The sequence below is a fragment of the Somniosus microcephalus genome, chromosome 7, assembly GCF_052327205.1.
Source record: "Somniosus microcephalus isolate GS21.2 chromosome 7, FLI_Smic_1.0, whole genome shotgun sequence".
Classification (NCBI taxonomy): Eukaryota; Metazoa; Chordata; class Chondrichthyes; order Squaliformes; family Somniosidae; genus Somniosus; species Somniosus microcephalus.
The window spans coordinates 92,968,290-92,985,657 of record NC_140993.1 but is presented as its reverse complement, the minus strand read 5'-3'; the positions used below and the strand labels follow the sequence as shown (position 1 = coordinate 92,985,657).

General features: G+C 45.0%; 1 protein-coding gene across 10 annotated transcripts in view; it reads left to right on the top strand.

The window, feature by feature from the left end:
* LOC147114800 (RNA-binding Raly-like protein) overlaps nucleotides 1-17,368 on the top strand; it is an 859,876-nt gene that overhangs the window by 719,183 nt on the left and 123,325 nt on the right. For 9 of the 10 annotated variants that reach the window (XR_015078991.1, XM_085992749.1, XM_085992753.1 and 6 more), the window contains one exon: nucleotides 13,512-13,625. Coding sequence is in view for 8 of the 10 variants with exons in the window: in XM_085992749.1 (XP_085848875.1) it covers nucleotides 13,512-13,625 (114 nt within the window). In the remaining 2 variants the exon portion in view is untranslated. Of the gene's footprint in view, nucleotides 1-12,867; nucleotides 12,988-13,511; nucleotides 13,626-17,368 lie in introns of those variants that run through there. The other variant, XR_015078992.1, reaches the window with a different exon arrangement.

Genomic DNA, 17,368 nt, shown 5'->3' with positions numbered 1-17,368 from the left:
CAGTACCCTGTCCCTGCCTTCTCCCCATATCCCTTGATCCCTTTAGCCTCAAGAAATATATCCAACTCTTTCTTGAACATATTTAATGAACTGGCCTCCACCGCCCTCTGTGGTAGAGAATTCCACAGGTTCACCACTCTCTGGGTGAAGAAATTCCTCCTCATTTCAGTCCTAAATGGCTTACCCCTTATCCTTAGACTATGACCCCTGGTTCAGGACTCCCCGGCCATCAGAAACATCCTTCCTGCATCTAGTCTGTCCAGGCCTGACAGAATTTTATAGGTTTTGATGAGATCCCCTCTCAATCTTCTAAACTCCAGTGAGTATAAGCCCAATTGACACAATCTCTCCTCATTCGTCATTCCTGCCATCCCAGGTATCAGCCTGGTGAATCTTCGCTGCACTCCCTCCATGGCAAGAACGTCCTTCCTCAGGTAAGGCGACCAAAACTGCACACAATACTCAAGGTGCAGTCTCACCAAGGCCCTGTACAACTGTAGCAAGACATCCTTTCCTGTACTCGAACCCTCTTGCTACGAAGGCCAACATACCGTTTGCCTTCTTAACCGGCTGCTGCACCTGCATGCTTAACTTCAGCGACTGATGCAGAATAACACCCAGGTCTCTTTGCACTTCCCCTTCTCCCAATCTATTGCCATTCAAATAATAATCTGCCTTCCTGCTTTTGCCACCAAAGTGGATAACCTCACATTTATCCACATTATAGTGCATTTGCCATGCTTCTGCCCAATCACCCAACCTGTCCAAATCGTACTGGAGCTTCACGACATCCTCCTCACAGCTTACCCTCCCACCCAGCTTTATGTCGTCTGCAAATTTGGAGATATTACATCCAATTCCCTCGTCCAGATCATTAATATATATTGTGAACAGCTGGGGTCCTAGGAACGATCCTTGCGGTACCCCACTAGTCACTGCCTGCCACTCGGAAAACGACCCGTTTATTCCAACTCTGCTCTCTGTCCGCCAACCAGTTCTCTATCCAAGTCAATACCTTGCCCCCAATCCCATGTGCCTTAATTTTGCATGCTAATCTCTTATGTGGGACCTTATCAAAAGCCTTCTGAAAGTCCAGATACACCACATCCACTGGTTCTCCCTTATCTATTTTACCAGTTACATCCTCAAAAAATTCCAGTAGATTAGTCAAGCATGATTTACCTTTTGTAAATCCATGTTGACTTTGTCCGATCCTGTCACTGCTTTCCAAGTGCTCTGCTATTACATCTTTTATAATAGACTCTAGCATTTTCCTCACTACCGATGTCAGGCTTACCGGTCTATAATTCCCCGCTTTTTCTCTACCACCTTTTTTGAATAGTGGGGTAACATTAGCTACCCTCCAATCCATGGGGACTGTTCCAGAGTCTATCGAGTTCTGGAAGATGACCAGCAATGCACCTACTATCTCTAGGGCCACCTCCTTAAGTACCCTGGGATGTAGACCATCAGGCCCTGGGGATTTATCGGCCTTCAGTCCCATCAATTTTCCAAACACCATTTCCCTACAAATACTGATTTCTTTCAGTTCCTCCCTTTCATCAGACCCTATGTTCCCCGGCATCTCTGGGAGGTTATTTGTGTCCTCCTTTGTGAAGACAGAACCAAAGTATGTATTTAGTTGGTCTGCCATTTCCTTGTTTCCCATTATAAATTCCCCTGATTCTGACTGTGAGGGACCTACGCTTGACTTCACCAATCTTTTTCTCTTCACATATCTATAAAAGCTTTTACAGTCAGTTTTTATGTTCCTTGCAAGCTTACTCTCATATTCTATTTTCCCTTTCTTAATTAATCCCTTTGTCCTCCTTTGTTGACTCCTAAACTGCTCCCAATCCTCAGGATTATTGCTTTTTCTGGCCAATTTATATGTCCTCTCCTTGGATCTTATGCTATCCCTAATTTCCCTTGTTAGCCACGGTTGAGTCACCTTTTTTGTTTTATTTTTATGCCAAACTGTGATGAACAAATTCTGTAGCTCATCCATTCGGTCTTTGAATGTTTGCCATTGCCTATCCACCGTCAACCCTTTGAGTGCCATTCCCCAACCAATCAAACATTGCTGCCCAGGATGCCAGAAACTCATCCTGGCCAGATTTGCTTAGCCTAGTAAATCAAACTGTTTTGCCTTGCAGCTTCTTACCTGAGCATCGACAATGTCCAAACCCTGCGGATTCCGAGCTATTTGACCAACATCCTGACAACTGTTGTAATCCTAAGCCCTCAATGTGAAAGCCCCATTTGCGAAATGACACACGCCAGAACTGTAGCAGTTGCCATCAGAATTTTTATTCAAAACAAACAACTGATGGCATTTTTACAAAATACACATTTCACCCAAGTGACTACCCTTGTGACTATTTGTGCTTTATTTTCCTCTTACGCATGCTCCTATGTAATGGTTCCCCTGTGGCTTCAGCAGATGTGGAGGCCCCTTGCTCACTTTCCTGCTGCTCCTGTCTCGACACCTTTGGCGGGCGTCCTCTGGGGTGGCGAGCCTGTGAGGGCTCATCAGCAGTCTGCTGCTCCTGCGGCTGTGCAGGAGTTGAGACGTCTATCTCAGTTGGGTGTGGACTCCGGCGGGGCTCTGACTGAGGGCTCTGCAGTGGCATGGAAGTGTGAGCGCTTGAAGAGGAGCCCCCACTTCCTTGAGGTCTGCCACCAACCTCCCTCTCATGGGTCAGGTCCCCCTCAGCGCCTGCAAGTGGCTTGAGAGCACCTTGCTGCACATCAGGGGAGCCATGGGGACCTGTATCTGCAATGGCAGTCCTACTCAGAAGGACTTCCATGAAGGTCTGGTTTCTCTGTTCAATAGATGCCCATCGCTCCTCAAGAGATGGCATTCTATTCTGAACACTCACCATGTTTTCCATACCCTGGCAACTAACCTCCTCCATGACCGTAGCCCTCCTCTCCTCTACCGTAGCCATCCTCTCCTCTACGGTAGCCAGCCTTACCACGGAGGCAGCAATCATTTCCACGTAGGTAGCCATCCTTTCCGTGTTCATGCGTTCATGCGCCACTGACTCCACAAAGGATCTGCTCATGTTCACTATGGACTCCTCCATTCGCTCCACACTCGCAGTGACCCTGGAGACAAAACCTGCCAGAGACTCCTGCATCTGTGCATGGAGTTCCATCACCTCTGATCTTACGGATGGACCCAGAGGCAGAGGGTCCCAGAGGCAGAGGGTCGACATGCAGCTGAGCCGAGCTGGCAGAGTCCTGCGCCCTCCGACGAGGACTCCACTGCTGTCCCTGTCTCCACAATCTGCTGATGCTCACTTGTGAGCTGTGACACACCAGGTGACAACTCTACTCTATGTCCCGAAGGTCCCACCGAGGTGTGAGTGTCTGCGCTGGTGCTGGGTGTGCTTATTTCTGCTGACGCTGCGCCCTCAGAGGTTGCAGATTCCTCTGAGGAGTCTGGCATCTCAGGCTCTTCCTTCTGCACACTGGGGACGGGGGCTCTCGATGGTCCTGTGGGGGAGTCAAGGAAAAAGTTAGAGATGTGATGCCAAGGTTACATGCACATTGCATTTTGCAGATGATCATAAGTCCATATGATGTAGCTTCAGAATCATTATCAGCGACTCATGCAATGCCAATGAGAGAGATGGAAATCTATTCTGTCACCAGCTTGCGGGGATGCACCTGTCTGTCCTTCCCCAACTTCCGCATCTCTGTCAGCCCCGACAATCTCCAGGACGGCTTCCCCCCAGGGGGTGAGCTGGGCTAATGAGGGTAGCCCTCCTCCTGTCCTGGCTCGCTCTCTCCTGTTGTGAGCTCTCTTTTCCTGCAATGAGGGAGACAAGTGGAGGTTGAGTGAGAATGAAGGAGTGAGTGCAGAGATTGCATAGCATAGATACTTAGAAGGAGACAAAGATGGAATGAGGTTGCAAGACCAAGGGCCCTCCCTGTGTGTTGTCAGTTGTGTTCAAAGCATCAGAGTGAGAGGGAGTGTGATGGCTGCATGGTGGAATAGTTAGATGAATGTGAGCATAGAGAGAGAGGGAATGGCTAAGGGTGCATGGATGTGAGTGTCAAGTGGGATCACAGAAATCACAGAAACCCCACAATGCAGATAGAGGCCACTTCGGCCCATCGAGCCTGCACCGACACATATCCCACCCGATCCCCGTAACCCCTACACCAACACATATCCCACCCTATCCCCGTAACCCCACGTATTTAATCCCCCTAACACTAAGGGTCAATTTTATCATAGCCAATCATCCTAACCCGCACATCTTTGGACTGTGGGAGGAAACCGGAGCACCCGGAGGAAACCCATGCAAACACGGGGAGAATGTGCAAACTCCACACAGACAGTCACCCGAGGCCGGATTCGAACCCGGGTCCCTGGCTCTGTGAGGCAACAGTGCTAACCACTATGCCACCATGTGGAGGAAGAGATTGCTAAAGCTGAGTGCTGGTGAGGAAAGGCAATGGGGATCAGATTGAGGGTGATGGAAACTTCATACTTACTTTTCCAGTACGATGAAGGTCATGGAATCTTTTCCTGCGCTGTATCCAGGTGCGCCGTGTGAGCCCCAAGGAGTTGACTTCCCCAGCAACCTGTAGCCACACAGCCTTGGTCAGACTGGGAGGCCTCTTCCTCCCTGAAGAAGGGAACAGGACCTCCCTGTGGGCCTTTGCACCATCCAGCAATACCTGGAGTGAAGCCTCATCAAATTTTGGGGCAGCTCTTGCCCTCCCACTGGCCGTTGCTCCTGCAGGCTCCTGTGCCATCTTAATGGTAAAGTTTGGAAGCCTGCAGAAGATGCAAGGCTTGCTGTGGGCCCTAAAAGCAGCAGCAATGATGACGTCATATTCTGCGACTTTCTGACTGGAAATACTCAATTGCTAAGGGTTCCCACACGTTGGAAATCAATTGGCCAATTGAGTTAAAATTGCATCAATCTCACAGACCCATTTAGATCCGTGTGGGAAACACTAAATTCGGGGAACCCGACAATTCCCCGCACCTGAGTTAAAATTGGCCCCTTGCTTTTTATTCCAGATTTATTTAATTAACTGAATTTAAATTCCCCAGCTGTCATGGTGGAATTTGATCTCATGTCTCTGGATCATTAGTCCAGGCCTCTGGATTACTAGTCCAGTAACATAACCACTGTGCTACTGTACCCCCACTTGCTCCATTTGCAGCAGAAGATGTAAAGCAAAGAAATTTTTGGGCTCTCACCAGGCCTCCTCTCAGAGCAGCATTGTGTCAGCCTGATATTCCGGCCGTCTGTTCAGGTTAGGCACTGCAGATGTGCCCATCCCTGAAATTTGTGGCAGAGTCTGGCTATCAGCATGTGTGGACAGGGGTTCTGGTCTGCTGCACTGGGACTGCTAAAGCAGACGCCTAGGGGTTTTGGGGCCCATGCCTCTTTAACACTGACATCAGTTTGTGCGTTCATTCACTCTTTCCCATTTTTCTGCAAGGTAGTGATGTAAAATATTATGGAAATTGTGCAAGATGTATGTGAAGACCTGTTAGAAGTACTTTTTTTTTATTTCCTTGAGATATTTCAACCTAATTCATTTACCAGAATTGTTAAAATGACTGCTGAACATTTTTGAAATCTCTCAGTGATGAAAGGCACAGCTACATTGGCGCCTGTTTAATTCAGATTGAGCAGTGTCCATGCAGTGTCCCAGCATTTACACTGATACAACCTGCTCCCTTGTCTGGGTGACAGAACCTTAGGCCCAGTTTTAGTAGGCCCATGATTCTGGTGTCAGAATAAGGGTGTTGGTTTTAGCAGTGTAAACATGCGGAGTCAGTGCATGGGCATCGGTCTCTCACAATTGAAACTAAACAAGTAAGGATCTTCCGTGCACATTGAATTAGTGAAAATGTTTTCATTGTCTGCAGGTATAAATTATATCATGTTGGTGATCTGGGTTCTAACGACAGTACAATAGATACTGCAGCAGCACTGGCCTGACCTCTGTGCAATGAACATTGTGACCTGGCCCCCTCAATCACAGTCACCTCACTGTCACAAGTGGTAAGCTGACCATTAGGTTTGATGAAATCTCGACCTCAGAGGAGCTGATTTTCACGTATAAAGGCAGTAGCGATTGAAAAGAAAATTGATTATTTAGCTGATGTTAAATTGTGTTAAAATATACATTTTAATAATGGAAATAAAGGTGAATCTGAAGAGTTTTTATGTTATTAATGAAATAAAGGGGACTTGCTAGCATGCTGTTGAATTTATTGCAAAAGAGTCAGGGAGATAACTGGCAAGCACACTAGGCTCAAGAAAATTTGAAATGAAAAACTAAAAGGGTATGGGTCAGCTTATTACATGTGGCACTTGGATGACTGATTGAGGGAGACAGGTCATAATGGGCCAGAAATTCCAGGCCAGAAGCGTGAGTACGGTCAGCTTACTCACGCTTCTGGCCATTGGAAATGCCGGCGTTCAGCATGAACAGCGCATGCGGGGAACGCCGGCATTTCCAGACCTCGAGCGCGTGCGACTGCACAGGCAGCGCTTGCGCAGTGAACTTCGTGGATTTCATTCATGAAATCCGTGAGGTTAAGTCCTTAGAAGTTACACTGAAAAAAAGCAAGTGTAAAGTGGTTCATTGGCTGCGGAGGAAGATATATTTTATCGTGGAGCTTTTGAAATGCAATATTTTTGTTTGGGAAAGGGAGGGAAGTTATTTTAAGAAATTTTAAGTAAGTTTTAAAGTTAAAATTTTTTTTTTTTTAAAGGGTTTTCAGAACGGTAGGTAGAAGGAGCAATTGTGGCTGTGTGAATGGAATGTGAGAATGAGTTATGTATGTATGTCCACATATATTCCTTTACGTATATGTATGTATGTTTTATATTCCTTTACTATGAATGTATGTTTTTAATTATGATTTTCCAATAAGTTACTTTCTCTGAAAGTCATAATTAAATAATACATTCATACACATAAGTAAAGGAATATATACATAACACGCAAAGGAATATATACAGACATACATACTTTCAGAAGCTCCACGATGAGAAATATCTTCCTCCGCAGCCTCTGTAGCAACTGTACCCATGCTTTTTTCATGTGTAAGTTGTAATGACTGGACCTCACTGAAAGCATTAATGAAAGCGGCGAATTATACTGCGCACGCGCTGCATGTGCAGTCGCACGCGTTCTGCCTCTGAACCCCTTCGTTCAGAGGACAGGAAATGCCGGTTTTCCCCACATGCACTGTGCATGCTGAAAACCGGCATTTCATCCGGCCAGATGCGTAAGTACCCCGACCGTACTAGCGCATTTGGAAGGGAATTATTGGGCCAACATTTTACATGTCAATAAAATAAAAAATTTAACACTTGCACGACTTGCCCCCTCGCATCTGCGACTGAGGGTCCAAGGAGGTGCATTGCGCAAGAGGTCATCATCGGACGTATCCTCACACTGTTCCCTTTGGGGAACTGTATGAAGTGGTGGAAGGATTTATGGCCGTGATTAACGCTCATTCCGTGACCGTAACCATCTTTGAACCAGCCATTAGGGTGGTTAGTCCTATGGCGGGAGGGTTTTACGGGCTCCCACAACCTATCTGAGGGGGGAGGGGCCACCAACACCCACGGACACAAGTATCCCGCTGGATGTCCACCCAGAATTTAAAGTTGGAGCTCCGACTCCACTTGCCGGGACTGTCTGGAGTGGGGTTCAAAACCCTACTCCTTCTGGCCCAGCGGCGGGGATGCTTACTGCTACGCAAAAGGCCCACTCCGCACAAAAGGTGACACCCATACGTTTCCTGCGCCTTTTCCCTCCCCGTGACTGGAGCCCTATGCTGCCATTTCACGTTGCTAATCGGATTGGGCCTTTGTCATAGCGGTAGGATCCCCGCCGCTGGGCCAGATCAGGGTAGGGTTTTGAACCCCGCTCCAGACAGTCCCGGCAAGTGGAGTCGGAGCTCCGGCTCTAAATTCTGGGTTGACATCCAGTGGGATATTTGCGTCCGTGGGTGTGGGTGGCCCCCCTCCTTGTATAGCTTGTGGGAGCCCGTAAAACCCTCCCGCCATAGGACTAACCGCCCTAATGGCTGGTTCAAAGATGGTTACGGTCACGGAATGAGCGTTAATCATGGCCATAAATCCTTCCACCACTTCATACAGTTCCCCAAAGGGAACAGTGTGAAGACACGTATGACGACGACATTGCTAAATAAATAAATGGAATTAAAAAAATTCTTTTAGGGTTTTTAAAAGTCTTTAAATTGCTTTAATTCTCTTTAAAACTACTTCAGATTACTCAAAATAATGTAAACATTTAAAAAAGTTTATAAAAGTTACCAAAATCTTCAAAAAACTTCCAAAAACCTATTTAAACTGCTGCTTTGCATGTAAAAAAGCAAAGCAGCTTGACAGAAACATTGGGGGCGTGTCCAGTGAAACTGAGACCTCAAGGGGCGTGTCTCACTTACACTGCACGCTCCTGGGTCCGCGCTGGCTGCACTCCTGGGCGGCGTGACGTCATACGCTGCCCGGGAATGTGCTTTCTATTTCTCCAAGTTCAGGCGTCCCAGAAGCTGATCGGCAGGAGCGCGGGGTAAGTGCAAATACGGGGCTTGCACGCGCTGCAAGCCCCGTTCTGGAATTTCTGGCCCAATGTTCACTGCAGTCATAGCTGCTACAGTTTTTTTTACTCACTTATGGGATGTGGGTGTCGCTGGCAAGGCCAGCATTTATTGCCCATCCCTAATTGCCCTTGAGAAGGTGGTGATGAACCGCCTTCTTGAACCACTGCAGTCCGTGTGGGGAAGGTACTCCCACAGTGCTGTTAGGTAGGGAGTTCCAGGATTTTGACCCAGCCAGTACTTATTCTACTAGCAGGAATATGGGGCCAAGTAGATACTTCTTTCAGAGAGCTGGCCTAGGCATCATGGGCCAAACAGCCTCCCTCTATGATGTAAAAATCTATGATTTAAATTGTGAAAGCTCCACTGCTGACTCCAGTAAATTCCGTATTCAACGGATTACTATCAGTTATTCTATTCAACTCCATGCAGTATAAAATGTAAGTTGAGTTCATTACTATATCACTGATATTTCAGTTTGAATTTTTGTAACAATAAAAGGGATGCTTTAACCCTTCGGCTGTTACTTCTTGCATGGAATTTCAGCCTTCTTGAGTGGCCATTTTCAATATTTTCAAATCACATATTGTGATGTTTATATAAATACTAATATTTCAGAATATCCCTTTGTTACCTCTAGACTTGACTATTGCAACGCTCTCCTGGCCTCCCATTTTCCACCCTCCATAAACTTGGGCCCATCCAAAATTCTGCTGCCCGTACCCTAATTCCCACCAAGTCCCATTTACCCATCGCCCCTGTGCTCACTGACCAAATTGGCTCCCTGTCCGGCAATGCCTCAATTTTAAAATTCTCATCCTTGTTTTCAAATCCCTCCGTGGCCTCGCCCCTCCCTATCTCAGTAACCTCCTCCAGCCCTACAACCCTCAAATCTCCTGCGCAGCCCCTATTTTAATCGCTCCACCATTGGCAGCTGTGCCTTCAGCTGCCTAGGCCCTAAGCTCTGGAATTGCCTCCCTAAATCTCTCTGCCTCTCTTTCCTCCTTTAAGGTGCTCCTTAAAACCTACCTCTTTGACCATCTGTCTTAACATCTCCTTATGTGGCTCGGTGTGAAATTTTGTTTGATATCGCTCCTGTGAAGCGCCTTTGGACTTTTTACTATGTTAAAGGTGCTATATAAATGCAAGTTGTTGTTGTTGTTGAGATGCAGACGTGCTTCTGTGCTTTGCATTCAGCACTATTGTTCTTATCATGGGTGTTCTGCTGAGTCCACCATTGCGGGTAGAGGACGAGGAGCAGCAGCAAGGCTAAGTGCACAGACCAGGAGATGGTGCTAGAGGAGGGCGAAGGAGGAGAAGGCACCAGAGGCCCTACACCATGATATATTTAGGAACCACATTTTCTACCACAACTTGACTGAGGAGCAGTGTGTTTGGCACCTCCACTTCACGAGGGACACTTTCATTGAGCTGTGTCACCTGTTGCAGTACCAACAGGAGCCTTGCACCAAGGCATGGACAGCACTGCCTATAGCTGTCAAGGTGACAGTGGGCCTTCATTTCGATTCCGCAGGGTCATTCCAGTCTGGAACAGGTGACATAAGCAACATCATCCAGTTTGCAGTTTACCGCTGCATCAGAGATATGGCAGAAGTGCTTTACTCCAAGAGGAATCAATTCATCTCCTTCCCCCTGGAGCTGCAGCCTTGCCAGGCTAGCAGGCACCCATGGGTACAAGGCATTATAGACTGCAAGTACAATACCTTATGTGCTCCACGTGAAGACCCAGGGATCCATGTCAACAGAAAGAGATGCCACTCCCTGGATGTTTTGCTCATGTGCGATGACAGGCAGCACATTACGCAGGTCATTACCCGGATTACTGGCAGTAGTCATGCTGTCTTTATCCTGTGCTAGTCCTGAATATCTCTTCTATTCCACCAAGATCATCAGGTCAGAGCTGGCTGCTTTAGGACAGGGAGTATTCCCTGACCACCTGACTCATGACTCTTGTCAGGAACCTGGGCACAGACACTAAGGAGTGCTACAATCAGAGCCATGCCTCATGGAGCAGACCATCTGACTTCTGAAGCAGACCATTCTGGTGACGTTCTACAGTACACCCCTGACAGAGTTTCCAAATGGATCATCGTCTGCTACATCCTTCATGAGCAAAGGGACCAACCCCTAGAGACACCTGGGGAGGAGGAAGTGCAGGAGCAGGAAGAGCAGGATGCTGATAAAGAGCAAGGGCCACCAATCACACCAGTTGCTAGTGCTGTGAGGCAGCAAATCATCGAGCACTCGAATAATCCCTCCAGTCCCCAATACACCAACCGTTCCTCCTCCCATTTTACCAAGGTCCTTACACCTGCCACATGAATACCCTCCAGTGTTGCACTCACATTACTATGAAAGTTAAGAACAACAGCTAAATTAAGAAAAAGCCAAAAACACCAAGATGCTTCATCAGTCTTAATTTCATAATTCCAAACAATTAATATTATTGCTCATCGTGCTGCAATATACGCTGTATCTGTGCATTAACATTATTGCTCATCGTACTGCAATATACGCTGTATCTGTGCATTAACATTATTGCTCATCGTACTGCAATATACGCTGTACCTGTGCATTAACATTATTGCTCATCGTGCTGCAATATACGCTGTACCTGTGCATTAACATTATTGCTCATCGTGCTGCAATATACGCTGTACCTGTGCATTAACATTATTGCTCATCGTGCTGCAATATACGCTGTATCTGTGCATTAACATTATTGCTCATCGTACTGCAATATACGCTGTATCTGTGCATTAACATTTGCAAAGTAATTTTGCATTGTTTTCTTTATATGTACTGAAAAATTATTGTTAGACATGACTGATGCCATGTTACTAATTGCATTATTGCATTTACCTCTATTAACAAATTTGGTCATTGATCTTATAATAATCTTTACTAGACAATAATAGGTACATTTTCCCAAGCCCAGGGACATGGTAGCCCCAAAACTTGGGAACACAATGTTTACCCTGTTTGCAGCTTCATGCCAGGTATGCTGGCATCTGGCCTTGGTGATATTGATTTCTGTTAGCCTGAAAATGCCTCTTTCCAGTTGAGCACTGCATCCATGAATTGAGATGGAGCCTCATCCATGAAATGAGCTTTCCAAGTGCACAAATGAGACATGGTAGTCCCAGAACTGTGGTCCATGCAGCTGGGTTGGCATCAGCGAGTCTCGCGAACATTAGTTAAGCAGCTGTTAAACCGTTTGATAAATGTGAAGCCAGCATTATCAGAGGGAAGGCAGGATTGGCCACACGTTTCTGGTGTTAACATTGCTGCCAAAGCAGTGAAAGATTGCTTCCCACAGAAAGCTCGGCAAGTTTCACATGGAAGGACATTAGCAGCAATAAATCTCAAACATAGGAATGTTAATGAACCTAGAATCAAAAGGGGAAAACATACCTCAATGTCCCTTTTCATTTCCCTCAGTTAATTAAATGCTAAAATCTTCTTTGTATTCAGCACAGCACACAGTCATACAAGCACATTAAACGTGCTATTGTCCTTCAGCTCTAAGGTCATATTGAAACACAAATATAATTACACAATATAAGCATCAAGCACATCCTACATCTACCTGAGTATATCAAAGAAAGAAACATTTCAATCAAATTTCTTCAGGGTTTGACTTAAAGATGTCATTTGAATTTTGTTATCTAAATACTACCAAAATCTCATTGGTCTTTAGTAAATGCACCTGACATCTGACAGTTGAAATTACTGAGATGCACTTTGTGCTTAATGTTCCCTGCATTAAGTTTTCTTGTTATTGACAATGCTTATAAATAAGCTTTGACTTCTGTGAACTATAGCAAAAAAAATTAAGAGGCCATTTTGCTTGTGTCATCTGAAATATGAAGTATCTTTCTCATTTAACTTTTAGGGAAATTATGTTATATTTGAGATATGAATATATTTCATTTGGTAGTAATATTTGATTAGACAACAGCCATTTGGTGAAAAAAATAACTCCTTCATAGTAAAAATGATAGTGTAATAAGACTACAAGATTAACTGGATTCATTCCGCAATACCCCAATTAACTTTGAAAATGATTTGGGCCAAAAGAGAGGTGTCAGACTGGACAGAGTAAATATGTTTTAGCAAGTTTAAGTCTTTTTAGATGTCAAGCCTAATGCAATGATTATAAACTGATGTGCTAGTGTGTGTTGTGCAATAAATCGGTATAATGCCATGGGCAGAATATCTCTCCATAGGTGCAATTGATTTCCCATTGCAGAGTAATTGCATGGAAGAAACGGTGTCAGTGTGTTGAATGTAGATAGACCGTATCCTGGGAGTTTCAGCCTCCAAAAATGAAGGAAATAAAACCCAAGGTATCATGTAACTATTTTACCAGCTAATACAACATGCTAGGATTTTGCTGTATTCAACTCCTAGAATTGCAACGAATTTAGCTCTGAAATGGTGAACGCGTTATTGTTTATTAATATTATTGCACAGTTTTTTTCAAATGAACCTACTTGTCTATTTTATGTAAGTCGTATAGATTTGTATCAGTAAAGAGTTAAATCAGCTCTAATATAATATTTCTGAAAGCCTCATTTGTCATAAAATGCAGGACAATATTATTGCATCTGATAAATTTTAATCAAGCGCTTGTCATTGCAAAATCTGCTTTACATTCCTATAAAAGAGGTAAAGAACCAATGTGATAGTGCTATGTAGATATGCATCACACGCAATAGATGGGAAATGCAAATCTCATAAGAACCCAACAGTGATCAGATTTTTTTGAACTGTTCTGCCAAATTGAGGCAATAAACTGTAGGAATTGTTGTTTTATTTTAACCAAAGATGAAATTGTATGCATTTGGAATGTACGCTTCTCTGTCCCCAGTGAAATCAGATGAGCTGCAGACAATCAAGAAGGAACTGACCCAGATCAAAAACAAAATTGACTTCTTACTAGGAAGACTGGAGAAGATTGAGAAACAACAAAAGGCAGACGCCGGTGGGTAGAAATAAGCTTCAGTAACGGACAAGTCACCCTGGGATAAATTAAGCCCGCGTAGCACCATCAGTCACACTGACAGGTCAGGAAGGATACATGGCTCAAAGTGACTTTCATTACATAACAAGCTCTTAAAAATTTTATCGTAATGTAATAGTTACTTTAAATCAAACTATGCCAACAGCTGAAGCTCGAAGCAGAGAAGGCTGTCAGTTTTATTCTAAGTATAATTTGGAATGCTATGATGATAGGGATGAGAAGAACACAATCATATTCTGAATCCCAAATGATCTGAGTTAGATGGTTCTGGATAAATTTAAGAATATCAGAGTTTTTGGATATTTAGTGGTTAGTTCCTGATTTTTTTTTAAAATTACAATGTCATGGGCAAAGAGGAAAATACCATGACTGTGTGTATGGTGACACGACTTCTCACAGTTACGGCAGGGGACAAGGCCGGAATCACAACAGTGGTGTTTAATCTTAAACTTTCACTTATTGAATGTTTTTTTCATACATCCCTGGAAATCTAATCAGAGGGAGGGAGAAGGAAATAGGATGAGGAGATTCATATGGTGAGTCTATGGTGAGAATTAGGTTTGAATTAGGTTTAAATGCCTTAATTTTTCAATCTACAAGCTTTTTCACAAATAAATTTAAATTCTCATCCCAATGTCGTGATACTGAGACTTTTGCAATACAGTATAGCCTCAGGGCCAGACACTTCAGAGTAATGGGCACTCTTTTGTGTCCCAGGAGCCATGATTCTTAGGTTTTACTCTTTGGTTTATTTGATAAGAGTGGGTATTTAATGTGTCTAAAAGCATGTTGTTTTACAGAAATAAAATTGTTTTCAATTGTTTTTCATCATTTCAGTTTTATACGCATTCACACTTCAGAGTAACCAATGACGTTTGGTCCAAGATGTCTTAACTCTGGGGTTCTGATGTTTTTAGACAGAAAGGTGACATGTAATAAAGGTGCTGTACCATCTCCCAGTCTTCATATTTCATAAAAGAAACAATGATTCAAACCAATTAATTTCAGTGCTTTGCAGGGAATACACACGCAAGCCATAATAAGTCATGTTTACGATTTCAAATTTCAGCATTTTTATTTTATTCCCATCTTGTGCCTTGAGAGGGTTCAAGTACATCTTATCCTCACTGTGGGAGTTTAGTCAGTTTTCGGTGTACATATAAATTTGATGGCAATTCACCCATGAAAGACTTTGTTACCTTATGAGTAACTAATTGCTGCTATCCAATCCAATGTTAATGGGGCAGATTTTAACTCCAGACATGGAACGACGGGCAGTGGAGGACCACCTGCCCGTCCCTGCTGGGGAGGTGTCCAGTCTATTTCGAGGGCTCATTACCATGCTGTCGCCAAACTGCACACCCTGAACAGGAACCCCTCTGCAGCTTGTCAGCTCTGAGACGGTCAGCAGGAAGGTAGGTCGGGGTGGGGAGGTGACGGATTGCGGAGGGGAGAGCCCATGGTGGCAATTGCCCACAATATTTTCTTGCTCCTCCTGGCTCCTCTACAAAAATAATCCTGTACTTAGCTTTTGGGACCTTTTCTGGTTCACCTCCTGGTACAACTGGGCGGAGCGTGCACAGCGAAGACGGCACACAGTTGCCCCTCAAAGTTGCATTGGGGTCCTATGTACGTCATAGGACCCCAATTTGCTTAAATTGATGAGGCGCCTGCCTCATTCAGGCAGGCGCCTGGGCTGCCAGTGGAAGGCACCGGGAAATATGGTGGTGGGCGGGATCTATTAGGGAAAAGTGCAGCACAGCTACTTTAAGGCTGCTACCACTCCATTTGTACCAGGCGAGCCAAGATAAGATTGGCCTTCAGCAATTTTAAGACCGCTCGGTAGCACCAATACTGACCGAGCTGGCCGAGTCCTGAAGGACATAGCTGCCAGTCTGGGCCTGCGACAGGTGGTGAGAGAACCAACACGAGGGAAAAACTTACTTGACCTCTTCCTCACCAATCTACCTGGAGACGAAGCCCTTTCTTCACACTGAGGACACTCTCCATTGTGTTGTGTGGAACTACCACCATGCTAAATGGGATAAATTCAGAACAGATCTAGCAGCTCAAAACTGGGCATCCATGAGGCGCTGTGGGCCATCAGCAGCAGCAGAATTGTATTCCACCACAATCTGTAACCTCATGGCCCGGCATATCCCTCACTCTACCATTACCATCAAGCCAGGGGACCAACCCTGGTTTAGTAAGGAGTGTAGAAGAGCATGCCAGGAGCAACACCAGGCGTACCTAAAAATGAGGTGCCAACCTGGGGAAGCTGCAACACAGGACTACATGCATGCTAAAAAGCAAAAGCAGCATGCTATAGACAGGGCTAAGCGATCTCTCAATCAACGGATCAGATCAAAGCTCTGCAGTCCTGCCACATCCAGTCGTGAATGGTGGTGGACCATTAAACAACTAACAGGAGGAGGAGGCTCCATGAATATCCCCATCCTCAATGATGGTGGAGCCCAGCACGTGAGTGCAAAAGACAAGGCTGAAGCATCAGCAACCATCTTCAGCCAGAAATGCCAAGTGGATGATCCATATCGGCCTACACATGAGGTCCCTACCATCACAGAAGCCAGTCTTCAGCCAATTCGATTCACTCCACGTGATATCAAGAAATGGCTGAGCGCACTGGATACAGCAAAGGCTATGGGCCCCGACAACATCCCGGCTATCATGCTGAAGACTTGTGCTCCAGAACTAGCCGCACCTCTAGCCAAGCTGTTCCAGTACAGCTACAACACTGGCATCTATCCGACAATGTGGAAAACTGCCCAGGTATGTCCTGTCCACAAAAAGTAGGACAAATCCAATCTGGCCAATTACCACCCCATCAGTCTACTCTCAATGATCAGCAAAATGATGGAAGGTGTCATCAACAGTGCTATCAAGCAGCACTTACTCACCATTATTAAGGAAACAGTAACAGAGCATTTGGATAAACATAATTTAATAGGAAAGAGTCAGCATGGTTTTATGAAGGGGAAGTCACGTTTGACAAATTTGCTCGAACTCTTTGAGGATGTAACATACAGGGTGGATAAAGGGGAACCAGTGGATGTAGTGTATTTGGACTTCCAAAAGGCATTTGACAAGGTACCACACAAAAGATTACTGATCAAGATAAGAAATCACGGGATTGGGGGTAATATACTGGCATGGGTGAAAGATTGGCTATCTAACAGAAAACAAAGAGTTGGGATAAATGGTTCATTCTCGGGCTGGCAAACAGTAACTAGTGGTGTTCCGCAGGGGTCAGTGCTGGGACCCCAACTCTTTACAATCTATATTAATGATTTGGAGGAAGGGACCGAGTGCAACATATCCAAGTTTGCCGACGATACAAAGATGGGAAAGCAATGAGTGAGGAGGACATAAAAAACCTGCAAAAGGACATAGGCAGGCTAAGTGAGTGGGCAGAGATTTGGCAGATGCAATATAATGTTGGAAAGTGTGAGGTTATGCATTTGGCAGAAAAAATCAAAGAGCAAGTTATTATCTAAATGAAGAGAAACTGCAAAGTGCTACAGTACAAAGGGATCTGGGGGTCCTGGTGCATGAAACACAAAAAGTTAGTATGCAGGTGCAGCAGGTGATCAGGAAGGCCAATGGAATCTTGGCTTTTATTGCAAGGGGGATGGAGTATAAAAACAGGGAAGTCTTGCTGCAGTTATACAGGGTATTGGTGAGGC